General features: G+C 37.7%; 2 protein-coding genes across 2 annotated transcripts; both read left to right on the top strand.

Annotated features, from left to right (window-relative positions):
* Window positions 1-2,164: 2,164 nt before the first annotated feature.
* Window positions 2,165-6,411, top strand: myoz1a (myozenin 1a). Its single transcript, XM_004077041.4, has 6 exons — window positions 2,165-2,415; window positions 3,690-3,776; window positions 4,142-4,329; window positions 4,603-4,876; window positions 5,371-5,536; window positions 5,618-6,411. Exons 2-6 carry the CDS (start codon window positions 3,692-3,694, stop codon window positions 5,850-5,852), a joined length of 948 nt encoding a protein of 315 aa, XP_004077089.1. The 5' UTR covers window positions 2,165-2,415; window positions 3,690-3,691; the 3' UTR covers window positions 5,853-6,411.
* A 456-nt stretch (window positions 6,412-6,867) lies between these two features.
* On the top strand, window positions 6,868-24,801 carry hhat (hedgehog acyltransferase). Its single transcript, XM_011484280.4, has 12 exons — window positions 6,868-7,004; window positions 8,830-8,966; window positions 9,046-9,110; window positions 9,287-9,400; window positions 9,482-9,676; window positions 10,536-10,742; window positions 10,878-11,055; window positions 11,597-11,747; window positions 13,149-13,184; window positions 15,240-15,441; window positions 15,840-15,984; window positions 24,435-24,801. The coding sequence occupies exons 2-12, from the start codon at window positions 8,858-8,860 to the stop codon at window positions 24,521-24,523; spliced, it is 1,491 nt and encodes a 496-aa protein (XP_011482582.1). The 5' UTR covers window positions 6,868-7,004; window positions 8,830-8,857; the 3' UTR covers window positions 24,524-24,801.
* Window positions 24,802-25,584: the final 783 nt, after the last annotated feature.

Genomic DNA, 25,584 nt, shown 5'->3' with positions numbered 1-25,584 from the left:
TCTTTTATTGTGCAGAGTCTGTGGCTCTTTCCAGAAGAGCCTTCCTCTCCACCTGTGGCTCTCCCTGGAGCAGCATACAGCTGCCTGCACTGAGGCTGATCAGCTCACTGCATGTCAGTTGCCATGGCATTATTATTCTGTCATTACACCAAAGAAGGGGGCAGTTCTGCTCCAATGTAGGAGAGCATTAATGACAGGATAAAATGCCATTGTTGCTCCTTTGTGAGACCGTATTAGTATTGATGAGTTCTGTTTGTTTCTTTGCGTTTAAGGCTTTTTTTCCCAAACCTAGAGACCTTTCTTAAAATAAACATTTTCAAGTCAAGCCTGCGTTCTTACTGCATCTGGGTCTTCCCCTTACAACTTTATGACAATTAGAAAAACAGATATAAATTAGTTAAAAACACACAGCATAAAATGAATGATGTTTGTGTGTAGATCACTAGCCATGAGTAAAAAGCAATTTTTGTGAAACGTATTAAAAATAGAATTTCTAAGGCCTAATGGGTTATAATATACCCACAAAGTTGTTTATGTGCAATCAGTGCTTTCCTAATAGACAAGCTTTGTGTACTGCCACGAGAAAGGTATGAAGGGTTTGAACTTAAACGTAAACAGCAAACGGACAAAGGGAGACCACTGTTATCGGTTAGAGAAGTTCCATTGTCTTTGCCGTCCAAAACCCTCTTTGAATCCAAGAAGCAGATCGTTGTGCAGAAGCACTAAATAAGCTATGGTTCTGACTCTTTATTTATAAGATCTGAACTAGAATTTTTATTAAAACATTGAGAGAGAAAAAACCCTGACCAAAAGCATAGGACTTTTTGCACCCTCAACACAAAAAACTGGATACAGTTGCAACCTTTTACAAATAATGTTGCATTATTATGCATTATTATTGCAATAAAGAACTGGATCAATGCCTAGATTAAAAATGTCTTTCTATTTAGTATTGTGTCATAATCCATTAGAAAAATAATGAAATTCCTCTGGTGTTATAAGTTTTACAAAATTCCACCTGGATTCTTTTTTTTATCACAGATTGGGCAAAATGTCTTTTTACCAACATTTTCCCTTTAAGTTTGACTCAATACATCATGTTTTTTCAAGTATATCACTCATTGGTGTGTATGCAAAACATGTCAACATGCTGATGACACAAAAGTATTTTGAACTCTAGGAGACACACAACGCTTGTGAAGCAGTAGTGGTGAGTGACAGAGTAAACCTACATGTTACAATTTAATTACCGGTACTCCTAAACTTGAAGTTATATTTAAAAAAAAACAATTCCGATATTGGTAATGAGTATCAGCTAAAAAAAAAACGAGAATATGCTCAGTAATTCTATAATGAGGATTCCTTGTTCACATTACTGTCCATTTTATAAAGGAAAAATGTTGGCACCTAAGCAGTACACTGCAAATAATCTGCACACATTGAATCCTAACTTTTCATATTCACTCCCAGATTTCTTTAAACAAAATTTTAAATCTAAATTCTTATGTATTTTTCTACAAACTAAAAAAAGCGTTGAGATTTTTTACAGATGAGCCCTTTAATTTCACTTTCTAACTTAAGCTTTTTATGGGCTAAATCAGAATGTATTAGCTTACATCTGCTGAAGGACTGTATGTCTAATGTTGAATATAAACAGCTCTTAACAACTGTTTTTTCATGGATTTCATTAGTTCAAAATTTGTTTTAATGAACTTTTTCCCCCTTTTAAAAAGTAGCAATATATTCTAGTCATCTGAAAGTTTGGCAGAGAGGACTGAAACTTTGACGATCTAGTTTCAGTCTAAGAGTAAAGCAGGGGGCAATTTAAACTGCAAACTGATAATAAGCTGAATTCTGATGCCACACATGGTTTTTGTAGTTCTCTGAGGTTAATGGAGTCATTTTCACACTTAAACCTGACCTTCAGTTGCAATGTGTCCTTGTACACAGCCTACCCTGAGACCTTTCTGTCTTTCAGAGTATCCCAAACAGTTTGGGAGACCTCTGAGCTTATTTTATGGCTCTGTTCTGTTCCTCTAGATCTTTGCTACTAAATATAAACATGTGCGCCATCTGTGAGAATGATTTTCTCTCCTTAATATCAACCATCAGCACTTTCAGCTGGCCATCAGAGACTTCCCCACAAGCATTAATGACCCTCCTCTCCCGTTTCATTTCAGACTCCCAACTTCAACCTCCTCCTCCTTCTGTCTTGACACCAACACTTCTTCCACCCACACCCCCAAGCCTCTGGAATATCCCTTATCTGAGTGTTGTGCAGGTTTTGCACTTCCCAGGACCCGAGTCCATAGGGTCAGAGGCTCTAAGGGATTTGTAAACTTGTGATTAAGATCAAGAACCTCTGCTTGGTATTTTTAGGTCTAATTGTCCTTGCAGGATTACAACAGAAACCCGGTGAGTAGATCTTAACTTATTAGTCCATTTTTTTGGGGGGATAAATTATTAAGAAACACTTCAGAATTTCAGGTACTGATGCAGTAGAGAGGAACAGAATTGCATAAAATAGAACAGATTTCTACACAATGCTCAGGAGGTGAAAATAACCTTGAATATGTCAAATTGCAAAAATGTAATACAAAAATATTTATAGACCAACTTGAAAGCTCCACTTTGTTAGATTTCTTTGCATGCTTTAAAACAATTAAACACGTGGTTAAATATGCCAACCTTTGTTGAAATTTCGCAGCATTAGACCCTGAGAGGAGGATAGCAAATCTCGTATCTCATAACTATACATCTAAGTAAAATGTCAAAATTCAACCTCATGAATATCAGATTAAAGTTCCTACTTATGTTTTAGGCTTGTCAAGTGTTTTGCTTGTGTTTTGTGTTCTTTTGAGTTGTGTCAAGACCATTTGATCGTTGAATGACGCCATTGCAGGTTGCTAAAATGTCTTGGCTGAAAATGGCTTTTAAAAATAGCCGCAGTGGCTTAAATTACAGCCTGTAAATGTGATGTGATGGTTTGCTACTTGACTGGGCCTTGAAGTAACAGTTGGAGCTGAATGTACTGAGAATTAAAATGTCAAAGTTTTCTAAATAAATGACTAAAATAGAGAGAAAAGCATCAGACTTGGAAATGTGGATGACCGAAAGTGTGAGAAAGGTGATCGTTAGGACATAAAGGACACGAGAAATAATTGTATACACTTGGTAAACTTATTTTTAGCATGTAGAATCAAAATATTCTTTAATCTGAGACAAATTAATAAAATGACTGTTACAACGAAGCCTTGCACTGTCGTGGAATGTCGGTTGACATAAAAGATGAACACTTTCCACACAAACTACACCTCTGCCTCTGTTTACGCTGGCACAGACTGTCTGCAGATCTTGTGACCACACACACACAACTGAAACACACGTTGAGCCATACATTTCCCCAGGAGCAGACATCCTTTCCACGGGAGCATTTAGGGAATCTCTGGCTAATGACATGAAATATATGCATACGATCCCTAAAAGCACTTTAAAACTTTTTATTTACTTTCATGTTCTCCTTTAAGTCGACTACACCTTTAATGAAATTTAATTCTCTAAGTTAAATGTGTATATGACACTTTGTGCCATTTTTGGCTAAAGTGGATCCAAGATTGTCTGTCAAACAAACTTAAAATAAAGTTAGGTATCAGCAGCAGTTTAACTCTATTTTTTGTCCAACCCTCCAGACATGCCTCTGAGAACACCTGCCCTCCTAAACAAGCGGAAAAAGCCCTCCAAGATCATCACTGACCTATCGCATATCTCTCAGAATGGTAAGAATTACGTGGCCATGTGCTACTCTGTCATATAAATGCACCACAGGAATAGATGGATTGTGGAGAACAGACATTGTATATGGGGCACTAATCTTAGATTTGGAATATCTATACTTTATAAATGCTGAACATGAAACCTACAGCTGCAGAAATGGTCATGTAGAAATAACCTTTTTTTATCAAGAAAACACATTTCTTTCTTTTTCTTTTCTAAATCACTGATTTCATGCTTACATGTAAAAAAATTATTCAAATTTAAGTTTTTGTGCTGATAAAAAGGAGTATTTGTGATCTTTTAAGATAATCTTGGGAGATTATCATTGGAATAACAACTCTGGTTGTTTGTGCATCACCTCATCTAGAATATGAGTCAGAACCAGAGGCATCGGAATTCGACCTGGGAACAAAGATTAGGACTCCCAAAGACATCATGCTGGAGGAGCTTTCCCTGATGAATAACAAAGGCTCAAAGATGTTCAGGATGAGGCAGAAGAGAGTCGATAGGTTTATCTACGAGAACAACCCCGATATCTTCAGCAGTGAGTCGATGGTGAGAGCCTAGTTTGTGGTGAAACCAAATCAAATTATGAAGAATAAGTTTGTCTCAAAAAAGGTACTGTTAGATTTGTATTTTTTTTTAATCTTTGGTTAAAGTGACCAAACCTATAGGACAATTCTCATAAAAGAATGATTAAACTTATGAAGTAACAAGGACTTTTATTATAAAAACACTGAGACCACAACTAACCAAGTCAAATTTCCTATTTAATCACTTAACTTCTTTCAAATCATTTTGATGGTGTCATATTGTTGTATGTTTCAGGACAGCCTCCAGAAGTTTGTTCCCTCTCTAGGAGGTCAAATGGGAGGTCAGACAATAAATGTCGGAGGGCATCATGTTAGTAAAGAGCATGGACATATGTATTTAGGAGTAATACCTGTGGGAGGGGCCCCTGTACCTCCCCCAAAACCTGGAAGTAAAGGTGTTGGAGCTGGAGGAGCAGGCAGTGGGTTTGGAACTGACGGTGCAGGTGGACAGGGTCGGGGAGAAAGCCTGGGAAATGGACAGGGGGCTGGCGAGTGGTCTTCACAAAAAGGTGTGTTTTTGGAAAAAGAAAATGCATTTGCAAATCTTAACTGTGCTTAAAGATGTAATCAAACAAGATATCTAGCTAAATATCTATAAATCACGATTCATTGATTTCTGTTATACCATATTTATACCACTAATAAAAAAAGCAAGATATTCATTGCATAATTCTGAAAAGTTGAAAATACTTTTTATAGAAAAATCTAGTTCACAAAGAAGAACATGAAATAAGCAAAATAATGATTAGGTCATTTTAAAATGAAAAAAAAAAGAAACCTTATACTTTCTTTCAGCAAAGAGATGAAAGATTATTTCAGTTTTCAAATAGTTTAATTGTAATACTTTTCAATATTTTAAAAGTGACTTTTTGTTTCACTTATGACATTAGTGTTGTTTTTTCTACTTGCAGTATTGTTAAAGTGTACATGAAATACAAATTTTTTGACAAAGAAAAGTTGTTTGTTGGACCTATCCTTTAGATTTTCCTGTTATTTTTTGCAGCGGGGGGAAAAGCTGGTGAATCCAAGAAGCAGTTTGTTGTGAAAACGTATATCTCACCATGGGAGAAGGCCATGAAGGGTGATGAGAATCTGCTAGCTACCCTAAAACCAATGATGCCTGGTCCTATTGACTATAAGGATTTGCCCAAGTACAAGTGCTTTAACAGGTACTTTCTTAGCCCTGCTTTTAAACTCTGTTTGCAGCTACAGAAAATTTACCTGCCATGTGTCTCGCCTTGATTTGACAGGGCTGCTATGCCTTTTGGGGGCTTTGAGAAGGCAAATCAGTTCATGAAATTCCAGATGCCAGAAGCCCAGGCGACCAAAGAGGAGCCTGAACCTTCGGTGGTGTACCAACATGACATCGGCTGCCGACCTTCTTTCAACCGTACTCCTATTGGTTGGGTGGGAAGCAATGAGCCCAGTAGCATTCACATGGAGACCAATGCTGTGCCATTTGATGGAGAGACAGACGAGCTGTAAAAACATATCAGTCCTGTGATTATACTCAATGTACACAAATATATGCTAGCATGACTGTATGTAGTCCTCTAAACATGCATACACATGATGGATAGGTTGACATTTTTTGTGGTACTGATACATCTAAAAGTCTTAGTGATGGTAACTGAAAGTGTACATGAGTTTTGACAAAGCTCAACATGGTGTAAAAATAAAAACAGAATGGGAAAGGAAGAAGCAGCAGATATTACACTGAAACAGAACGTTTTTGTTTAGTCACAGCTTTGGTTTATGAGATATACTTAAATGTGATAAAGAAAGTTATGGCTTTTGTCAATAAGGAAAATAATAAATTATGCATGAAAATTAGAAATTTAATATTATCGTTGTACATGTTGTCTTAATGTTAACTTGTTACCACATTTATTATTACCCTTCACATACATGCTGCTAAGATTATATGTAAAAAGATATGAAACCCTCACAAACTTGTTTTATTCAGCATGTTGTTCCTTATCCCTACAGAGCATATAGGAAATATATATTTTGCCATAATAAACTGAGATTCTTTTTAAATGTATATGGAAATATTGAAATCTTTCATATTATTGGCAAAAGATTATTAGAAGTTGTGAAAAAATTAAGGTTAAAAAAAAAGATGTTCTTGTTTTATTTGTTAAGAAAAAATCAGGTACTAATCAGAACTAGCATTGGTTTTGAACAAAATGTCAATGTCAAGCCAAACAGAGTTTTAACTCATTAAATAAAAGCTTGCAATAATGTTATAATTTTAATAATGACTTGAAACTTAAAATTGAAATAAAAAATCTGGAAAAATGTATAATAATGTATAATAAATAAAAAAAATGTATAGTAATCAGTAAGCAAAACATAAAACAAAATTAATTATTTATTCCTGAACGTGTTTAACATTTATGTTAAAATATAAAAGCCTGAAATTGCAAAAAAGAAAGAAAAAAAGGAAAAACCAAAACAAAACAAACCAAAAACACTTTACCTCTGTCGCTTGACTACTCCTGAACAGATGGGGGCAGTCTTGCTCCGAAAAGTTCTTCGCCAAGCCAGAACAGGAAAAAGCAGAAGAAGAAGACATTCCTTTGAATGATACCGGGATCGCTATCAGCTAACAGCTAGCTACGCGATGTGCGCCGGGTAATTTATTATTTTATCATGATAGAAAATCTGTCAACTTAGCTTCTAACACAGCTGTCGTTCTCCTTCCTTTCAGTTATTTTTGGCGTTTGAATTTCTTCTAGAATGTGATCTGGAAATGTCAAAATCAGTTGTCAAATCCCCTGCCTTTTAGTTTTATTTCCAAGAAGTAATTGGGTGGATAGCAACCCTCGCAGTAAAAAACTTGTGGAAAAACAGAGCTGTCCCAAAGAATAGACGATCTATATTTAAGGAAAGCTGGCAGAAAAAAAAAGAAGACATTATTTATGTACTAGATTTGATGGCAACTTGTTCACAGTTGCTTACTTCCAGATGGCTTTTTTTTATTTCTTATCAATTTTAGGAATTAATAAACTGTGTCAAATAGATTTGATGTGCAATTTATATTTTAATAAACACACCAGGTTTTTCTTCTTCTTTTTAATGTGGACTTTGCTTGAAAATAAAAAAAAATAAAGCAACCATGACCTTGGTGCTCACAGGAGTATGCTAGTAAACGCAAATTTCTCTCTCTACAATGTATTTTTTAAATTGCCAGATTAACACACCTACACCACATTTACAAAGTAAGAAAAATATTTATTTTCGTACAAGATAAAAGATGTGACTGACAATGTGGTCTTGAAAACAATCTTTAATATCACACTACTCTTTTCCAACTAAACTTCAATCATCTTTAAGAATCATCCTCCACCAGACTTGACATTTTTCAGAACACTTAGCTTTGAAACTTTCACTTCCGAACACAAAAAAATGCTTTTGTACGTACTAAATTGTATAAAACATTTTTTTTACATTTATTAAAAATATGTATTATGTTAAATATGTTAAAAATTATAGTTCAAGCTAGATAAATTCAAATTAACCATGGGGAGGTGTCAATTTTGACCTAAACTGTGAGAAGAAAAAAAACATCCTGTGGAATTGTTTAAAATAACCGGTTGCAATTCAGGTCCTTGAATTAAAGTCTATTAAAATAATTCAATTTGGAGCTAGATGGAAAACAAAAGAACACCAGGTTCAGGTTATACATCCACAGCTGTCTGCTTTTAGTTTTTAGTTCCTTGCTGTTCTGTTCTAGTCTGCCTTGTCTCCCTTTTTGTTGCTTCAATGATTTTTTGGGTCATTTTTCTGGTCTATTAATAAATAAAAATAATAAATATTTTACTTTGTGTCACCAAAGCTGGTCTCCTGCATTTTGGGTCTGACACCACCAGTTCCTGACAGAATTACTGGTGAATGCATTGGCTCTGGCAGCAAAATGTCACATTCTTAATGCAGCTATGCAACCCCCCCCCCCCCCCCCCCCCACCCCCCCAGCATGAAACTCTGTAGTCACAGCAATATTCAAAAGAAAATGTAAAGCCCTTTTTTATGCTCGAACATGATGTTACTGAACCCTAATTTATGTAAGTCTGAGCTCTCCCCTCAGGAGAGTTTGTTTTAAGTTCATTGGTCACGATTTTATTGGGAACAAATTAATTACTTAAAATGTAAAACAATTAAAATTGTATTTAATCTTTTGTCTTCAATAAAATCTGTGTTGGATGTGACATGTAGGTAAAAGCCAGAACTTAAATGCTGGATACAACAAAATATGAATCATCTATTGTAAAGCATTCATGTAAAATTCAATTTAAAAAAGTCAATTTCGCCTGTAGTTTTTACTCTTACTGATACAGTTTAAGCATCAACTGTTATCATCATAACCAAAAATAAAAAAACTTGACATAGTCAGATGGCTTCCTTCAGTTTAAAGTTAGAAGTCAATCCCTGCTGACAAAGTGTCTCTGTATTTTATTAGATGCGCATTAGCGCCTGGACTTTAGCAGATGAAATCCCGCGTGTCACCCCTGCCCCAGACAGAGATCCTTGTGTACTGGGTGCTGTCTTTTGGCTCCCATCTATATTCTTTCTTCCAGCTGCACAAGTTCTCTAAAGGTAAAGTTGATGATATTATTGTATTTGCTTTGTGGACATCGAGCAAAAAAGTGAAGTGACCACTGTGTTCTTTTTGTAGAGCATGAAGCCGGATTATCTAGAGAATTCCAGTTGGAAAAGGGTCTTCTTCAGGGTTTTAAAAGGGTAGGTTTGATACTTTGAGTTGTTGGTCAAAGCCTCAGCTATCATTTTTCTACATTTTATTCAATTTTTTTAAAATGGAAGATTACAATGATATTTAAAAGAAGGTTTATAACATAGTAAACCACTTAAATACGCTTGAAAAGTTCCAAAACTCACAGTGAATCACTCCTCTTTAGGACTCATCAGACTTTGAGTGGAGTTTCTGGAGTGATTGGGGCAGAAAGTCTTTGCTGTTGACGCTTATTGGTCACTGTGTAGTATCCAGATTGTCTGGCTACTTTTACCCAAAGGTACAAAGTCATTAAGTGTACCTACATATCAGTTCAATTCATTTTTAAATATTTAATGCTCCTTTCATTGTTGTCCAACAGTTTAAGGTGCTTGCTATCACACTATACGGCCTCCTAGCAGCCGTCAGTGTGCTGGGTGTTAAAGGTGTGAGTGTCCTGTTGGTGCATCTGAGTGTGACCTTTTTGGTGGCCCAGCTGCAAAAACCCGCTATGTCGTGGATGTGTAACTTGCTGCTGATTGCTACGCTTTATATTCAGCCAATTCAAGAAATCCAGGTAAGTTCTGTCCCTTGGTTTATGTTAGGGATGTAGTTTTTATTTTTTTTATTATTTTTTGTTGTTACAATATGTTTAAAACAGGAACATATTTTGAAATATAATAATAAATAAAAGGTCCCTGCTTTTGCATTGTGCAGTCTTTAACCAAATGGTTTGTGTCCTGCATAGCTCATGTTTTTGCAAACCACTAACACTGCAGAGTTAAAGTTTACACCAAAACTTTAGTTCTGATTAAAAATATTTATTTTATCTATTTGATAAGTATGTGCTATATTTATAGAAAACACAAGAGGGCGACATATACTAAAAGGATAAGTCGCACATTAGATTTTCTAGCATCTCGATTATAACACAAAACTAATTAAAGAAATAAGATATTAATAGTAGTTTTTTATATTTTCCTGATGTTTCTAGGCAATCCTTTTACTGACCTTAGTCTATTTGTGTATTTATTTTTGGGGGGGGACTAATATCCAATTTATCTGGATTTGAACTCTCACTTACTTTCAAGCCTTATTTCCTAGTAATTGTATATTTTTCATTAACATCATGTGGTCAAATTTCCAGCACAGTAGCTATGAATGCTTTATACTGTTACATTATCCCTGTCAAGCTGTCATTCTGTAGTTTCCATGGTTATAGGCCTTTAGGTATGGCAGACATAAATATTCCTGTTTTCTCCTTTACTCACAAGAAAGTGCACAACAGAGTCTCATTTAATCATAGATATTAGATTATAGATTTGATAATTTAGTCAGGTGCTTAATAATCTTCCAATATGTTAAGTTTTTCTTTTTTAAGATAGAAAGCAAAGATGTTATTTTGTATTTCAGCTGCATGCTTTTGTATCATACAGAAAAGCTGGTACATGACCGAGGAGGAGTACTATCTGCTGCTCTTTAGCGTTGCTGTGTGCAGCCTGCGTTTCATCAGTTTCAGCCTGGAGCAGTGCTGGAGCTCATGCAATGCACTTGTGCAGCTCTTCTGGTTGCTCGCATACACCTTCTATCATCCCTTTTTCTACAACGGACCTATCATGACTTACAAAGCCTTCACAGAGCAGGTAAGGGTCTACACAAAATCTCAAATGCTGGTGTACTACAACTATGGGAGAATCATTTATTCTCTATGCAATAACTCGTTTAATGCTTTTTTCCCTAAACTAAACTTCTCAAAAATATCATTGGTTCTATTTCAGATGCAGAGATCTACTGAGGAGAACAACAGGACAACCTTTGCTTTCAGTCACCTGCTGCTCAGATCAGGAAGAATCCTTCTGTGGTGGTGTCTGGCAGAATGCCTGATTCACTTCATGTACATGCACTCCATCCAGTCTAATGAAACCTATATAGAAATACTTCCACCCTGGGCGTTGGGTAATTCTTTTTCCTTTTTTGGGTTTGGGGTGGAGGGGGATCTCATATAGGATAAAATGATCATCATTCTAAACGTTTCCTTGCCATTTGGGAAGCATTCAACCTGCTTTTGAAATCCTACATCCACAGAATTTTCCCACTGAAGTGCCAGCTCCAAAATGACTCATCTTTAGGTCATAATCCAGTTTTTTCCTAGTAGGTTAGCCAAGATCTCATCTCTTTTATGTCCCTGAAAAACCTGTGGAGGCATCTATAATGTAGGAAAACAAGCAACCTGGCTGAACAGATTGAACCCCTTCAAGTTCCATGGTGTTTAAAGCAGAACAGAAAAATGCTAGCAGGGATTTAGAACCACAAACCTCTATTTAGGGTAGGGATGTGTGTTATGTTTAGCACAAGTTTTAAATGACATTTACCTCACATTGCCAAAATCTCCATAAAATAAACTGAACTGTTTTCATGAAGAATATATCATCTTATGGTCGTGCAGCATTTGGTGAAAACCCTTGAAGTGTGTACATCCCCGTCCTCTCTGCTGCAGGTGGTCTGGCCCTGGCCCTCGTCCAGTTTTTCTATGTAAAGTACCTGGTGCTGTTTGGACTTCCTTGCATGCTTGCTTCCTTGGATCAGCTGGTTCCTCCACAGCTTCCTCGTTGTGTCAGCCTCATGTATAGCTTCACAGGGATGTGGAGGTATGTTGCTGCAGAGAATTCCACAACGTTCTGATCCAGCAGCCTTAATGGTAAAAAACTGTACTTTGCCGGTACCTTTGAAGAAAAGAGTCAAATGCAATAAGGGCCCACTTCATCTTAGGAATGAGATCCGCTCTGGGAAAAAGGGAATTGTTTCATCTTGTGCCACTACTGACAATAGAACAATAGGTCACCTAAACACAGGGAGCTCTATATATCTCTTTCACATTTGCTATAAATTGTCTCATTCACTTTGAACAGAACCTCATTCTTTCCTCCTCTAAAGTAAAAATGGATGTAACACTTATTAAAAATTCTTAAATAAAAATTAAAAATGTGAGCAGCAGAGGAGCATTTTCGTTAAATGGTTTCACGTTGAGAAAAACTGCACAAAACTGAAAAATGCTTCCTCTGCAGTGTTTTAAAATGGGATTTTACACTTTTATGCGCTTCCCCCCCATGCGAAGGATTGCTACACGTCAGGCTTGTTTACCACTTGTTCCATCACAAAAGCTGTTTTAAAAGATTATGCCTGTTTCAAGCTGAAGGGGTCACAATTGCTTAAGTTAACAGACAAACACAGTGCAGAGCTTGTTACATGGAAAAGATGATGAAAAAAGACAAAAAAGGGGGCTTAAGATATAGCTGTGAACAAACTCAGGCAATAGATGTAACAGGCTGTGATCCTGTAGTTGCTCAAGAGCTTTAGAGAAATTCTAATTCAGCTCAGTATTTTGCATTTAAACATCCTACTTGAGCACAGTAATTATCCTAATGAAGCTGAATAAGTTCTCTTTAAAAACAGTCTTTCCTTAACGAAGGTTTTTTTTCTTTTAATGTTGATTATTAGTTAATTGGGCCCAACACATCCAGCTAGCTATGGTTTAAAAAATAATATGTATTTATAACATGTTGGAATCTATAAAAAAAAAAGATGACTAATTCTGATTTCTCTGCACTGTTGTGTTGCAAAACTGCGAGTTTGTTGCTTTTAATAATAAAATCATGTCTGCCATTTTTACAATTTGGGCTGAAAAAGCTTAAAAATGGAAGGCTTAGGTTGTGAATGATAAAAGTGGACTGTCTGTGCAGTAGACCAACCAATATGCTGACACGGGAGTAGCAGCCTGTGTGCTGAGCTGGTCGATGTTGACAACTTTGATGGAATGTATAAAGCTGTCCACTGACATCAGTGACTAAATGGTTTGAATTTATTGACGCTGCCAAATCTAATCTTTGTAACGACAAAGAGGAGGCATGCGTGTGCGTGTGCATGCTGCAGAAGATGCTGCACAGGACTGCGTTTATTGCACATGGAACCTGGAGCTCAGGTGCTTCTCACTCAGTGCAAAATGATTATGTAAATTTGCGACTAAAATATCTATTTCTTTTCTATCTCAGGCACTTTGATGAGGGGTTGTATCGATGGCTCATCAGGTAAGGGGCTCTTCATGAGCGGCGGACTCACTAATTTGCATCTTAACACTTACCAACAATTTCAAATGCCGTTTAAACCAAACGGTTGCTCGCAAATTAAAAAGTCTGGATGTTTGTGTTAATTTCCGTGTGTTTTGCTTCACACTTTATCTGTTATTCATTGCACATTTAAATAGCTCATATCCAGTGGGACACTGAACTTGGCAGCAGAACAACCAAAAAAAAAAAAAGGTGCCACTCTCCTGCTGCCTGTCTTGTTGCAATGGAGAAGGATGCTGCATTTGCACACAGGCTTTCTCATGTTTATGAGGTTTTTACATTGCTGGTGAATGATAATCCTATTGCATTACAGCTCCCACACCACAGAGAAATGCCTCCCTGTTTAATATGTGCATAAGTAGCAGCGCGATTATCTTTTTCTCACTAGTACTTTGGACAACACTCGTTATTAGTCTCCTTTCTTTTAATGATGCACACTCGGCTGAGTTCAGCCTAAAGGGAGTTTATGGTCTGTTTGGCTGAGCTGCATGCTTGTCAGAGAAGACTATTACATTTTTTTGGAAATGTCTCTTATCTTTGTTGTTACGTGCAATCGGGGATTTGTGGTGTTGTTGTTATTTTTTTCCCCTCTCCAGGTTTTCGTACAGTAAAGCTAGTTTTTAGAAACACATCTGCTATGTAGTTGTAGAAGCACAAAACGCTCATCAAACTGACACCAGTTCAAACAGGGAGAAATCCCTCAATTTAAATTGCAAATACAAGTTTCCATTTTAGTCTGTGCTCGTTGGAAATTGTTTTTTTTTCCTGCTTAATGGCATCACTTGCAATTATCCTTCTGCAGATGCAAAATGATACCTGTGATACAAAGCCCTGGCGGGTTCTTTCTGCCAAAGTGCTTTTAAAGATCTTTTAATGCAGTTCGGAAATTCAGCTGGACCTGTCTGAAGAGCGCGGGATGTGAGTGTAGGTGTTAAATGATGTGCTCAACATGACTCACTGACACCGCGTCTCCCTGGGCAGCTAAGTGGCTCATTCTTTGCCATTCCGATATGCATTTGCTGCCCCTATACTGTTGTTTCACTCTCATTGAGTCAGAGGGGGCAGCAAGTGAGCAAGGCCTCTTTATAGATTGAGTAACTGCAGAAAATAAGGAACACACGATGCCACATCCTGACCTCTAACTTGTACAAATTTGGAGTTGGAGATAAACGTCATCACTACATTCCAAATAAAACAAATTTGTACAAGATTGTGGTACTTCATTGTAATATTTAGGAGATTTTTTGCTTCATTTGCATGGGGCAAAGCAGGTGTTACATAAAAAAAAGATTATGCAGGGATATAGTATAAGCCTAAATATGATCATACTTAATCAGCTTCTGTTTACAAACCAATCACATCCAAACAAATTAAACTGATGAAGAGCTGCTCGTCTTGTTGAGGTCTTCACTTCTCTCTCCATCTGCTTCAATATCTTCCCTCTTCCTGGCCTGTCTAGCCGATCTATTTAAGGCTCAGAAAATGCTGACTCATCTTTCTGATCATTGATTGGCCACAGGGGAGTTTGGATAATTAGTTTTCAGCTCAGCAGCTATGCACACAATCATGTTGGCTGCGTTGGACTGATGTTGCATGTTCAGCTCAGGTTTCCAGCAGTATATGAAGCCACTTGTTAGTGATCGGTGTTACATTATTAAAATCAAAAGCCTGTCCCGTGAGTCTAAAGCAGCTATTTTTATACAGTGTTACATCATTCATGAATTGCACCAGATTTTTTCATCTTTGGTAAATATGCTGGTGGGCCTGCTTTTTATACTTATTTCGTGGACTCCAAAGCTTTGTCACTTGAGTTTGATTAAAAAGATATCAATGAATATGACATCATTATATGGATGTCAGATCTTTTTTGAAATTCATTGGTGCGTTGTCTCCATTTATAGCCTGTTTATAGTTTTCAGCGACACCAGCTTCTTTATTTATTTTTTTTAAGATTAAACATTTAAGCAAGAGTTGCATTATCATGAATCCATCAAAGAGCTTGTTTTCATCCTTTAGGTACATCTACGTGCCTTTGGGTGGTTCACGGCGCGGCCCTCTTCACAAACTGCTCTCCACTGGCCTCACATTTGCATTCATTTGCTTCTGGCATGGCGGTCATGACTACTTAAAGTACTGGGCCTTGATGAATTGGGCCGGAGTAGTGGCGGAAAACGGACTGGCGTCTCTTTTCTCCTTACCCCGCGTTCGCATCATGATGGTAAGTTCCAAACTTTAACAGTAGTGATTAACGTTGCTATTATTTAAGATTTCAGGACATCATTAAACTGTTCCTGTAGCTAGAATCAAGTCACATAATCTGATTTAATAGGAGATAATGCCTCAAGTTGCTACATAAAGTTCATGCAGCTGACAGACTGATTGGACCATATTACAGATAATTGGAATCTATATTTAATTCTTAAAATGCCTGTAAGTATTTGCACACATTTGCTTTAGAGACTACTTGTTCCGTCTCTAAACAGTGCTAAAGTCTAAAGGGATTGTGTGTAATCTTTGTTGTTTATGGTCACATGGTGCATTTGTTTCAGGAGCTTTGCAGATTTAGAAAAGGAAATTTCTTGTGATTTTTCTTTCTTTTTTTACTTGATTTCCCAGGAGCAGAAATTCTCTATGGCGATACAAAGACGCTGCACTGCTCTTCTGTCTGCCTTCTCAACTGCTCTGCTCATCCTGTCTAATCTAGTCTTCCTCGGGGGTACACATGTTGGCAGAATCTTCTGGAAACGTGTATTTGTTCAAGGTAAATTGCTCGGCCCTCGCCCAGCAGGAATTGTGTAGTTTTTTTTTTTTTTTCATTACCATTAGGGTGGAGGATTTTTATGCTCTTTATAGTTTTGTTTCTGGGACCTAGTTTATATCTGCATGATAATAAGTTGCATTAAGATCGAATCAATTATTTAAAGTCCTTCTGTTTAGTAAGTAAAATAATAATTAATCCATTACTTGCTATTTTGAGTATCTACGTGAAAAAACGGAGCGGGGCGTCTGATTCATGTTGTGCCAGTGCCCGCTCTCTTCTTGGCACCTTTATTTGGCTGATTTGGTACCTAAAGCGAGATGGCAGGCCCTCCCGAAGCCTGTCCACTTATGATAAGCAGCCTGAGCTCCACTTGAGTTGCTGCTGTACTGGGAGTGGAATCAGCACCGAGAATTCAACCCTGATTAATTTTCATCATATGCCGTCATGAGTGTATTTAAATCCTGTGTTTCCAGAGGCTTTGCTGACCTGAAGCTTCCAGGTGTGTTCTAACAAAAACGCACAGGAGAGAGCCAGCTGATTCTTCACACCAGTTTCTAAAAAATAATAATGGAAAAAAAAACATTTTAAACACTTTCTCTGAACCATCTCATAAAATATACAGCACATCTTTGCCATGCAGTGCTGTGGGGATGTAAAAACAAAACAAAACTCAGATTTGACATGTCCTCCTCAGTGTGTTAAATGTTAATTAGAAAAAGACTGAACAAGTGTAGTTTCTTGAAAGGTTTGCTAGGAGAAAGAATGTATATAAAATATATATGAACTTTGACAAAACAGCACCTAAATAAACAACAAGGTGCTGTGTGATTCAGAAGAGACTTCTTAACTGTCAAGCATGGTAGTGGAGGAGTGATGGTTTAGACCTGAGAACTTTGCTCTCACCAATCTTTTTAAACAGTAGTTCTTTGTGTGTATCCGTGAATCACTTCTTAAATGGTGGTCATTTAAACTCTACATCAGAGTAACTAAAAAAAAAAAATCAAATTTTAGATTTTGCACTACCGGTATATTTTTTTTTAAGTCCCACTCTAAGCATCTTTTGATCTCTTATAATAGTGTTCCCAGTGGTCTTTTAATCATGATTCTGCCGTTTTTAGCCAAAATTAAAAAAAAACATGGTAACACTTTGTATTAAGATTCCTTAACAACCTTTGTTAATGCATTAACAAGCATTATAATAGAATTTTTAGGGTGTTAGTAAGACATTTATTAGTACAATAAGTCCAATAAGGTTTATCAAATTACTTAGCACATTTAAAAGCATTATTATTAGGACGTTTTTAAGATGCTAATGATACATTTATTGGTATTATATATGCATAACAAATTTGTCAGTGTTAATAAGCTTAATACGATTTATAAAAAACTTTTGTTGACAAATTAAGAAGTAGTATTATTGTTTGGGGTTCTTGTAAGAAATTTAATAGCTTTATAGAAGTGTTAATAGGCTTAATAGGTTTATTAACTAACTTAAAAAATCTTTATTAATGTGTAAGATGGGAGCCGGTTTAGCTCGTGCTGGTTTGCGGCGCCTTCCGTCCGTGAAACTAGGGTTCGAATCTGGGCTGCTCCCTGTTCCCTTCTCTGCTTCCTTGCCGGTCCCAAGCCCTGATGCATTGAAAGGGTTGCATCAGGAAGGGCATCCGGTGTAAAACATTGCCAAGTTTACCATGCGACTCATTCTTGAAAGAGAGGTTGATTCGCTGTGGCAACCCCTGATGGGAAAAGCCGAAAGAGAAAGAAGATTAATGTGTACGATTCTAGTAAGATATTCAGTAACATCTAAAGTCAAACCATTGTCTTCTAAGTCCATATTACTAAACTGCTTATAAGCTTAACAAATGTATTAATTAACTTTGTTAACAGTTTAGTAAAAGTTTTGCATCTGAAGTGTGGGACGTTTTTACCACAAACAAACACAAAGCAAAACCACAAGCCAATCAGAATCGAGTATTCACCCGGACCATGGGATAAAATAATTTAATTCAGACAAATTTAAAAAAACAAACCGAAAACATAGGGACCGGTGTCAGATTACGCTAGCATCATCAGCTAATAAGGATAAAGTATTAGCATCTATCCTGAGTGAAACATTCATTGCAAATCCCATCACCAGGAGACAGTTCTCTGGATTCAATGCTAGCTGCATTCAACTTCTGTTGCCTTGCTTCCAAGTCTACAGGAAAGTTGCACAAGCCAGTAATTTTTGAAGAGCGAAGGTAATAAACCTACAGGAGCCATGCTAAAGCTAACACGCTAACGACCGACCGATACAGAATCAAAGATGGACGGGGCTTTTTTTTGTCACCTGTGTGAAAGCTTAGAGAAAGTCTAAGAGGCCATTCAATTGGCTGAAAGCGAGCATGCCTGTTTTTCTAAACATGTTGTTTTCTGGGTCATAGCTTCTGCAGAGTGGCAGTTATTCATTAGAAATTCACCATATGATTGGGACTGTTGGTGCAGAGCAACCCCGCCCCCCCTTACCCTCACTATTGCTGAGAGCTCGGGGCAGGAAGTTTGTGGTCCACCCAGCGTATTTTCAACGTCACACATAAATTCTTTTTCAAACGCTATTTTGTCATGTGCTCCTGATCACAAGGATTTGAATAAAGAAATACTCAAAAATGCTAATTTTGAGTCATATTTTCTTAAATATAAAGTCCCACTTTCTGTCACACACCTAGGTGTGCGAAATTTGTTCTCCGCATTTGACCCATCCCCTGGGGGAGCGGTGAGCTGCAGACGAGCCGCGCTTGTCAGGCAGCAGCGTTAAGGGTCTTGCCCTAGGGCCCTCATTGGGTGATGTTAATTGCTCGCCATTGATATGGGAATTGCCCCCGGTACCATTATTTATTCCCTTTACCTTATCAACCGAGCTACCCAGCCGTGGTTCAAAACACCAAAAATGTTCATTGCAGTGGGTCTTTAACATTTCAATGTTATATGGTTATCAAATTTTAATTAACTTTTTAGTTCTTGAAGCTTTTTGCCAACAGAAAAAGATATAGCATGATTTGAAATTCCCCTTGGCATTTGTGCCAAGAAAAATACGATCATTTTCAAAAATGTTCCTATTTTCCTATGTTTTCCTATTTTAAAAGTAGTTCTGAGTGTTTAAAGGCACTAAGCGTTGTTAGAATCAAGTCTCAACATAGTATTGATGTATTGATTGCTCACGTAGCTCAAACAAGTGCAACATTATTCACAAATGGCTGTTTGCCTATAAGGTCCTCTCCGGGGAGAAATCTATGGCTTTCAAGCTGCTAAATGTTTAAATGTGTTTACATGCAAGTCAACAAGATCGGTCGTGTGTGTCCGTGCACAGTAGCTGCTATAAATCAAGTATAAAACTCATTTAGTAAAGTAGAAGGGTTCACAGGTCTCGTTATGCACTAATCTGACTTCTTAATTGATTTTCATGTGGCCTGAAGCTTTGCCCATTTAGCAAAATATCATCAACTATAGAGAGAATAAATATGCGGTGGCCCTGAAGTGCTAATCAAAAGCAAGTCAAAGATCACAACCACAACTAAAAAAGCAAAACAATAAGAAACCGATAAATGTAGGTACTTTGGGACATCCTGATTGGATGATGCTGTTGTAATCTTTGATAGGTTATTGTGTTTAGTGATTTGCACTTCAGGGCCGCCCTTAGAAATAGGAACTAAGGTATTGACCAGTGTTGGGTTGCAAAGGCCTCCTAATGCGTATCCTTTCCTTGTTTAAATATCCAAGAAGCTGATAGTTAACAGGCGTCACAAGCTTTATTAGTTATTAGTTATTGATCATAGAGGCTCTAAACAGAATTCCCAAATAAGTTAAGTGAAAATGCTTGCAGTGTTTTTAACCTTCGGTGTTTGTGAAAGCTGCTGTCAGTTTCTCAGGAAGAGAGATTTAGTTTAGTAAGTGTTAATATGCACTTGTAAATATTGATGTGTACAAATAATCTAATGGTGATGCTTGGAGGGCCAGATGGAGCTGCATGGAAGTGTTGACACACACTGATGTTACCTGCAAGGGTATTTTATAAACAGACTGGAAATGGGTGAGCTACTGCCTTGAGATAAACAAGCTGTAATCTGTGGAGACTCTCTAGCTCTTTCTGATCTCTAATGAAATTTAGGAAACACCTGAGGGAGGTTTAGGTGATGTATTAGAAGGAGAATTTTGTGTGATGTGAGTATGCTGCTGTGGAAGCTATCTAGCTGTACAAAAACAAAACCGGCTGTTTAAGGGTTGTACTTTTGTATGGAAAGCGGCTCTGAACTGGCAGTAAAACCAATCAAGTTTCAGCAGTGACAGCACTGAGGAGCAAGCACATCACACTGGAGCCCGATTGACATTTATATGGTTTTTTTTTATTAGTACTAGCCTGATAAAATACAGTAACTACAACATCCAAGACTATTTTCATGGTAAAATGCTGAATGTCAAACACAGTTTTGTAGACTCAGTCAAAATAAGACACTAAAAATGAGGGAGAGTTGTTTAGAAATACCTCTTTCCTCATGAATTATTCAGTGAAGGAGCTGGAAGACAAACTAGGAATGCCTGTTTGTTTTTTTTGCTTTTTTCATATGGCAGTTCAGACAGATTATGGAAGTACTAGGGCGGCCGTGGTGCTAGGGCGGTCGACCCATGATCGTAAGATTGCAGCCACCGATTGCTTCCACCGATTGCTTGTTTTTTTCTCCTTTTGTGATCCAAATGTAATGGTTTCCTAAGAAAAGCATCATCTGGTGTCCTCATGTGTCTGTCCACCGAGCCACTGGGTGGAGGGGGGCAGTTTCATTAGCACGATCAATGCTTTTAAATCAGCCTGTCTGGGATTTTCACACGAGCCGGGGTGGGGTGTGGTGTGGGGGTTTTCTGGAGAAGTCTACAGTGTCCTACTCAAACTGCATGTCTATAGTTGTTTGAGCTGCTTATGTCCCTCAAAGCTGCATCCTATGTTATATAGTGACCTCCACCTGCAACCTGCCCACCCCTCTCTAAGAGATGAGGAGGTTAATTAAAACATGAAAGAACAAAATTAGGTCAAGATTCTTCCTCAGTGGGACATCAATAATAACACATTAGGTGATTGTTGAGATATATGAGCCATAAAACCTTGTGGCGAATGCAAAGAGAGACAGCACAGTTTATAATCGGGGGGATAATGTGATATGTGGTCTGTGACTCCAATAATAATTAAGTGGGTTTAAAAAATGGATAATAATTTAATGTTCGTTTTACCTTCTTTGTCATTTCAAATATGTGCAGCACTTTCAAAATGATATCTTTAAATATTTGTGCTTCAAAATAAGTAAATTAGGATTGGCAGAATATTTTAAAATTGGTTATCCCTGATAAGGATTTAACCCTCCTGTTATGTTCGTTTGTGAGGAACAGAGATGATGTTCCTGGGTCAATTTGACCCGGTGCATGTTTTATTAATTAAAAGATGTCTGAAACCCAAAAAATCCTAACAAGCAGTGTGAATATTTAATTACTAACTTCATTACTAATTATTCTATCAAAACTTAGTGAAATGGTGTTCCTGACCTCTAAAAGCTAGTGGTTGAATTATTGGATAATTCACTCGTTTTTCTTAAAAATATACATGTTCAAACTTTTTTCAAATTTTTCACTACTGTATTATTTTTAAAAGACTAAGATATAAAATACAATAGTTTTACATAACATTGAAACATAATCTTGAAATTTTGTTTTACATACATGCACTGTGAACCAGAAAAAAAACATCACAATGCAACAGACAAGCAATCGCACTATGAACTTGTGTGTGTGTCTGTACATATACACAACACAAGAGTGATCAGTCATCACATTGTGCTTTGTGCAAATTCATTTTGCACATTTCGCACAGGTCATGCTGGTCTTGACCTGGATCCTGTCTCCGGCTCGACTCGCGCCCCTGACCGTCACCCCAACTCCATCTGGATGAAGCTCATCTGCTGGACTTTATATATGTAGTTGTAGCGTTAGATAAATTAATTCTTCTCTAAGAGTTTTGGTAATCGCCTGTCCGTCCTGGGGGAGGATCCCTCCTTCATGTGGGCACACCTGAGGTTTCTTAGTTTTTTCCGGAATCCGTTTTTTTTTAGGAGTTTTTCCTTACCGTGATTTTATGTTTTACTTTTTCAATTACCTATAGGAAGCCCATTGAGACGACTGTTGTTGTGAATTTGGGCTAAACAAACAAAATAAAATAAAATTAGATTGAATTGACATGGTCACATGTGTCACTGCCATCCTAGTGGGCCCTGGCACTGTGTTTATTATGTTTTCTACAGACAGGTTTGTCTGACGCATATTTGGGGATTAAGACGAATGTATTTCACCATTCTTTGATATGAATGTCTTGCTTGGAGGAACAGTAATAGCAATTCCCTCATCTGGTTCAAAATCAGAATCATTAGAATCAGAATTTAGCTCAAGATGGTCTTCTTCTGATCATGATCAGTGATGACTTCCAGAGCCTCCTGGACTGTCATCTTTCTGCTTCTGCTGCCAATTTTGTAAAGGTCTGTCTAACAGGGTGTAATGTTGGAACGACTCCCATGCAGAGAATCTTTTATATGTTTTGCCCCTCCCCTGTTGAGTGTCCACTGAATGTGGGTTAAGTTTTCCCGAACGAACATAAATGGTTCCTGTCAAAAGTCATAACACCTTTGCACCTGTGTGTATGTGTGTGTGTGTGTGGGTGTGTGTGTGTGTGTGTGTGTGCGTGTGTGCGTGCGTGTGTGTCTGTGTGTGATTGGGGTGAAATATGTCTCACAGCTGCAAAGAAAGCAATACTACTTATAATAAGACATCCTTGTACCTCCAGTTTGACTGCCGGGTCAAATTGACCTGAACAGTATCTATGTGATATATACATGCAGGGGGGGGGTTGCAAAAATGTGAGATGAACCAAATTCATAATATATAATTTGATTACACTAATTAAGGCAAGCAGAAGAAGTTTCATGCTGAAAAAATACTTTTAACTATTTTTCCTAGATGTTTAAACTTTGAAACGGGTCAATTTGACCCGCAACATAACAGGAGGGTTAATGGGCGATGCAGCAGCTCATTTAGTAGTGCTCATTCTTACCATCGGGTGTCTGGATCAGCACTATCCATGTTCCACATTGTCTTTGATTGCTGTGGAAGTGGTGGGGTTGTAGTTTTTTCCCACACACACTTGCATTCTGACAATGTTTTATTTAAAAATTGGCTGGGCGTGCATTAAATGTTTGAATCTGGGTGTGAAATGGGTGCGTTTTGTTCCCTAATTGCTATGTGTTTTACAAAACAGTGGGCTGGCCATTAAACCCCTACTGATGTAAAAATATTTGCAAATTCTTTGTTTAAATCTATTTTTTTTCTGTGCACTGAACTGCCATTAAATAGTTGTTTTCAATTTATTCAAATGTGTCATAAACCTTAGGTTAAAGAGTTTGTCATGTAAAATGTAAAAAGGTGACCTATTTAAAACATCTTTATTTTATATTAAGCAAGTTTTTTTGTTTTTATGACTGTATTTTATCCTGTTTTGTTTTAAAAAAAATATCTGTACTTAGTTTAGGATGGATGGAAGGTATTTAAAGCCAGCAGCCACTTTCCAGTTTAACTTGAGTCATGTGAGAGCACAGAACTATTTTTCTGAGTTGGAAACAAATGAAGGCTCTTAAATTGAACTTTTGCTTAGAGATAGTGATATAACCCAATAAAAACACAACATGCAGCTGAAGGAAATACGTTTCTGGCTTTTATTAACTGCTCTGAAACTTCACTCTAGATTTGATTAACTTTGTAACCGTCTAAAATTGTAGACAGATCCAGCCCACACACTCTATTGGATTGTTTGCTTTTGAACTACAGGGTTCAAAATGCTTGTGCAGTAAAATGAAAACTAGCTTCTTTTCAGGGGAAAACCTAGTTTTACTTCTAAAGGTGATACATGTGAGTAAAATACAATGATTTTGAGTTTAACACAGACTATTCTGAATAAATATAACTTACCTGGACATGTCCAAGCCAAGCTTTTTTTTTTCCATTAAAGAAAAGCAGAAAGACAACTCTGCAATGCATGAAGCAGCTGATGTGTATGTAAAGGAGAGTTTTACATGAGAAGAGAATAGACCATTGAAAAGCATTGTCGGTGCAGGTGCGAGTTGCGGGGATAATTTGGAGGCAGGCCAGTTTGGAAGGAGGCACAGACAGCTGTCTTTACCTGCATGCTCTTGACCCTTTGCAGAAAAAGCTATAAATAGGGGAGAGGAAAGAACCTAAGAGCACAGATTTCTGGGAAATTAACTAAACCACGGGACATAGAAGACACCAACAGTTCCCATTGACATGAATTTATTTGTAATTGTTTGTAAAGCGAGTGGAAAGTCTTAAAATGTTCAGACTGAATTGACATTGTCTTTTTATTTCAGGTTGGTTAACCATTGCCCCACCAATGCTGGCGTTCCTCTACTGCTTTGCTCAGGTTGGACTTGAGCAGGATCGCCTTGGGTCACCTTGACTTATAAAGCAGAAAAACCTGCCAGCTTCAGCAGCCTGTCCTCACCAGCCAGAGCCCACAGAGCTGAACCTGTTTCAGATGGACAGAAGGCATCTGAGCCTGTGTAAACTAGTCCTAAAGAGTACTGTAATTTTCTTTAGAATCTCACTTCTTGAACTTTAATTAAAGTGTAAGGTTATGTTGAAGGCAAGCTGCTGGAGCAGCCTTGACACCTAGAGTTTTTTTCTCTAAGCTGCAGCAAATCATAGTTTTTTTTAATAAACTGGAGGAAAATGTGATCCCTGAGTTTTTTTTAGTTTAAGGATGTGGTAACACTCACTGGTGCCGGAAGAAGAATTTTACATTTACTGCCATTATCAAGCTTCCCAGCAAAGCTCCTCATGATAAAAATAGCTGAAGAAACCAAATCAACTGCATTGATTTTTCTTTTTTCTTTTTTACACATAACATAATAATGATATAAGACATAGTTTGAAAATTACTAAACAAAGGATATGAATTTGTTTTAATTTGGGGAAGTATGCATATTTCGTGGTCTGTTGTGGTGAAGAGAGAGCTGAGCCAGAAAGCAAAGCTCTCAATTTACCGGTTGATCTTTGTTCCAGTACTCACCTATGGTCATTCTGGGTCATGACCGAAAGAACGAGAACCCGGCTACAAGTGGCTGAAATGAGCTTCCTCCAGAGTGTGGCTGGGTACTCCTTTAGAGATAGCGTGAGAAGCTCGGTCACCCACGGAGAGCTCGGAGTAGAACCGCTTCTCCACATCGTAAGGGGCCACTTGAGGTGGCTCGGGCATCTGGTCTGGATGCCTCCTGGACGCCTACCTGGGGAGGTGTTCCGCGCATGTCCCAGGCGAAGGCCCCAGGGAAGACCTATGCCACACTACGTCACTTGGCTGGTCTGGGAAAGCCTCAGGGTCCCCCCCAGAGGAGCTGGAGGAGGTGGCCGGGGCGAGGGAAGTCTCAGCATCTTTACTTAGACTGCTGCCCCTGTGACCTGGTCCCAGTTGAGTGAAAAAGATGGATAGATGAATGGATGGATATTTCATCATTTTGTCCC

The sequence above is a fragment of the Oryzias latipes genome, chromosome 15 (genome assembly GCF_053564925.1).
Source record: "Oryzias latipes strain Hd-rR chromosome 15, Olatipes_Hd-rR_3.1".
NCBI lineage: Eukaryota > Metazoa > Chordata > Actinopteri > Beloniformes > Adrianichthyidae > Oryzias > Oryzias latipes.
Note: the sequence above shows the minus strand (reverse complement) of the source record. Positions and strands in the feature narration are given on the sequence as shown.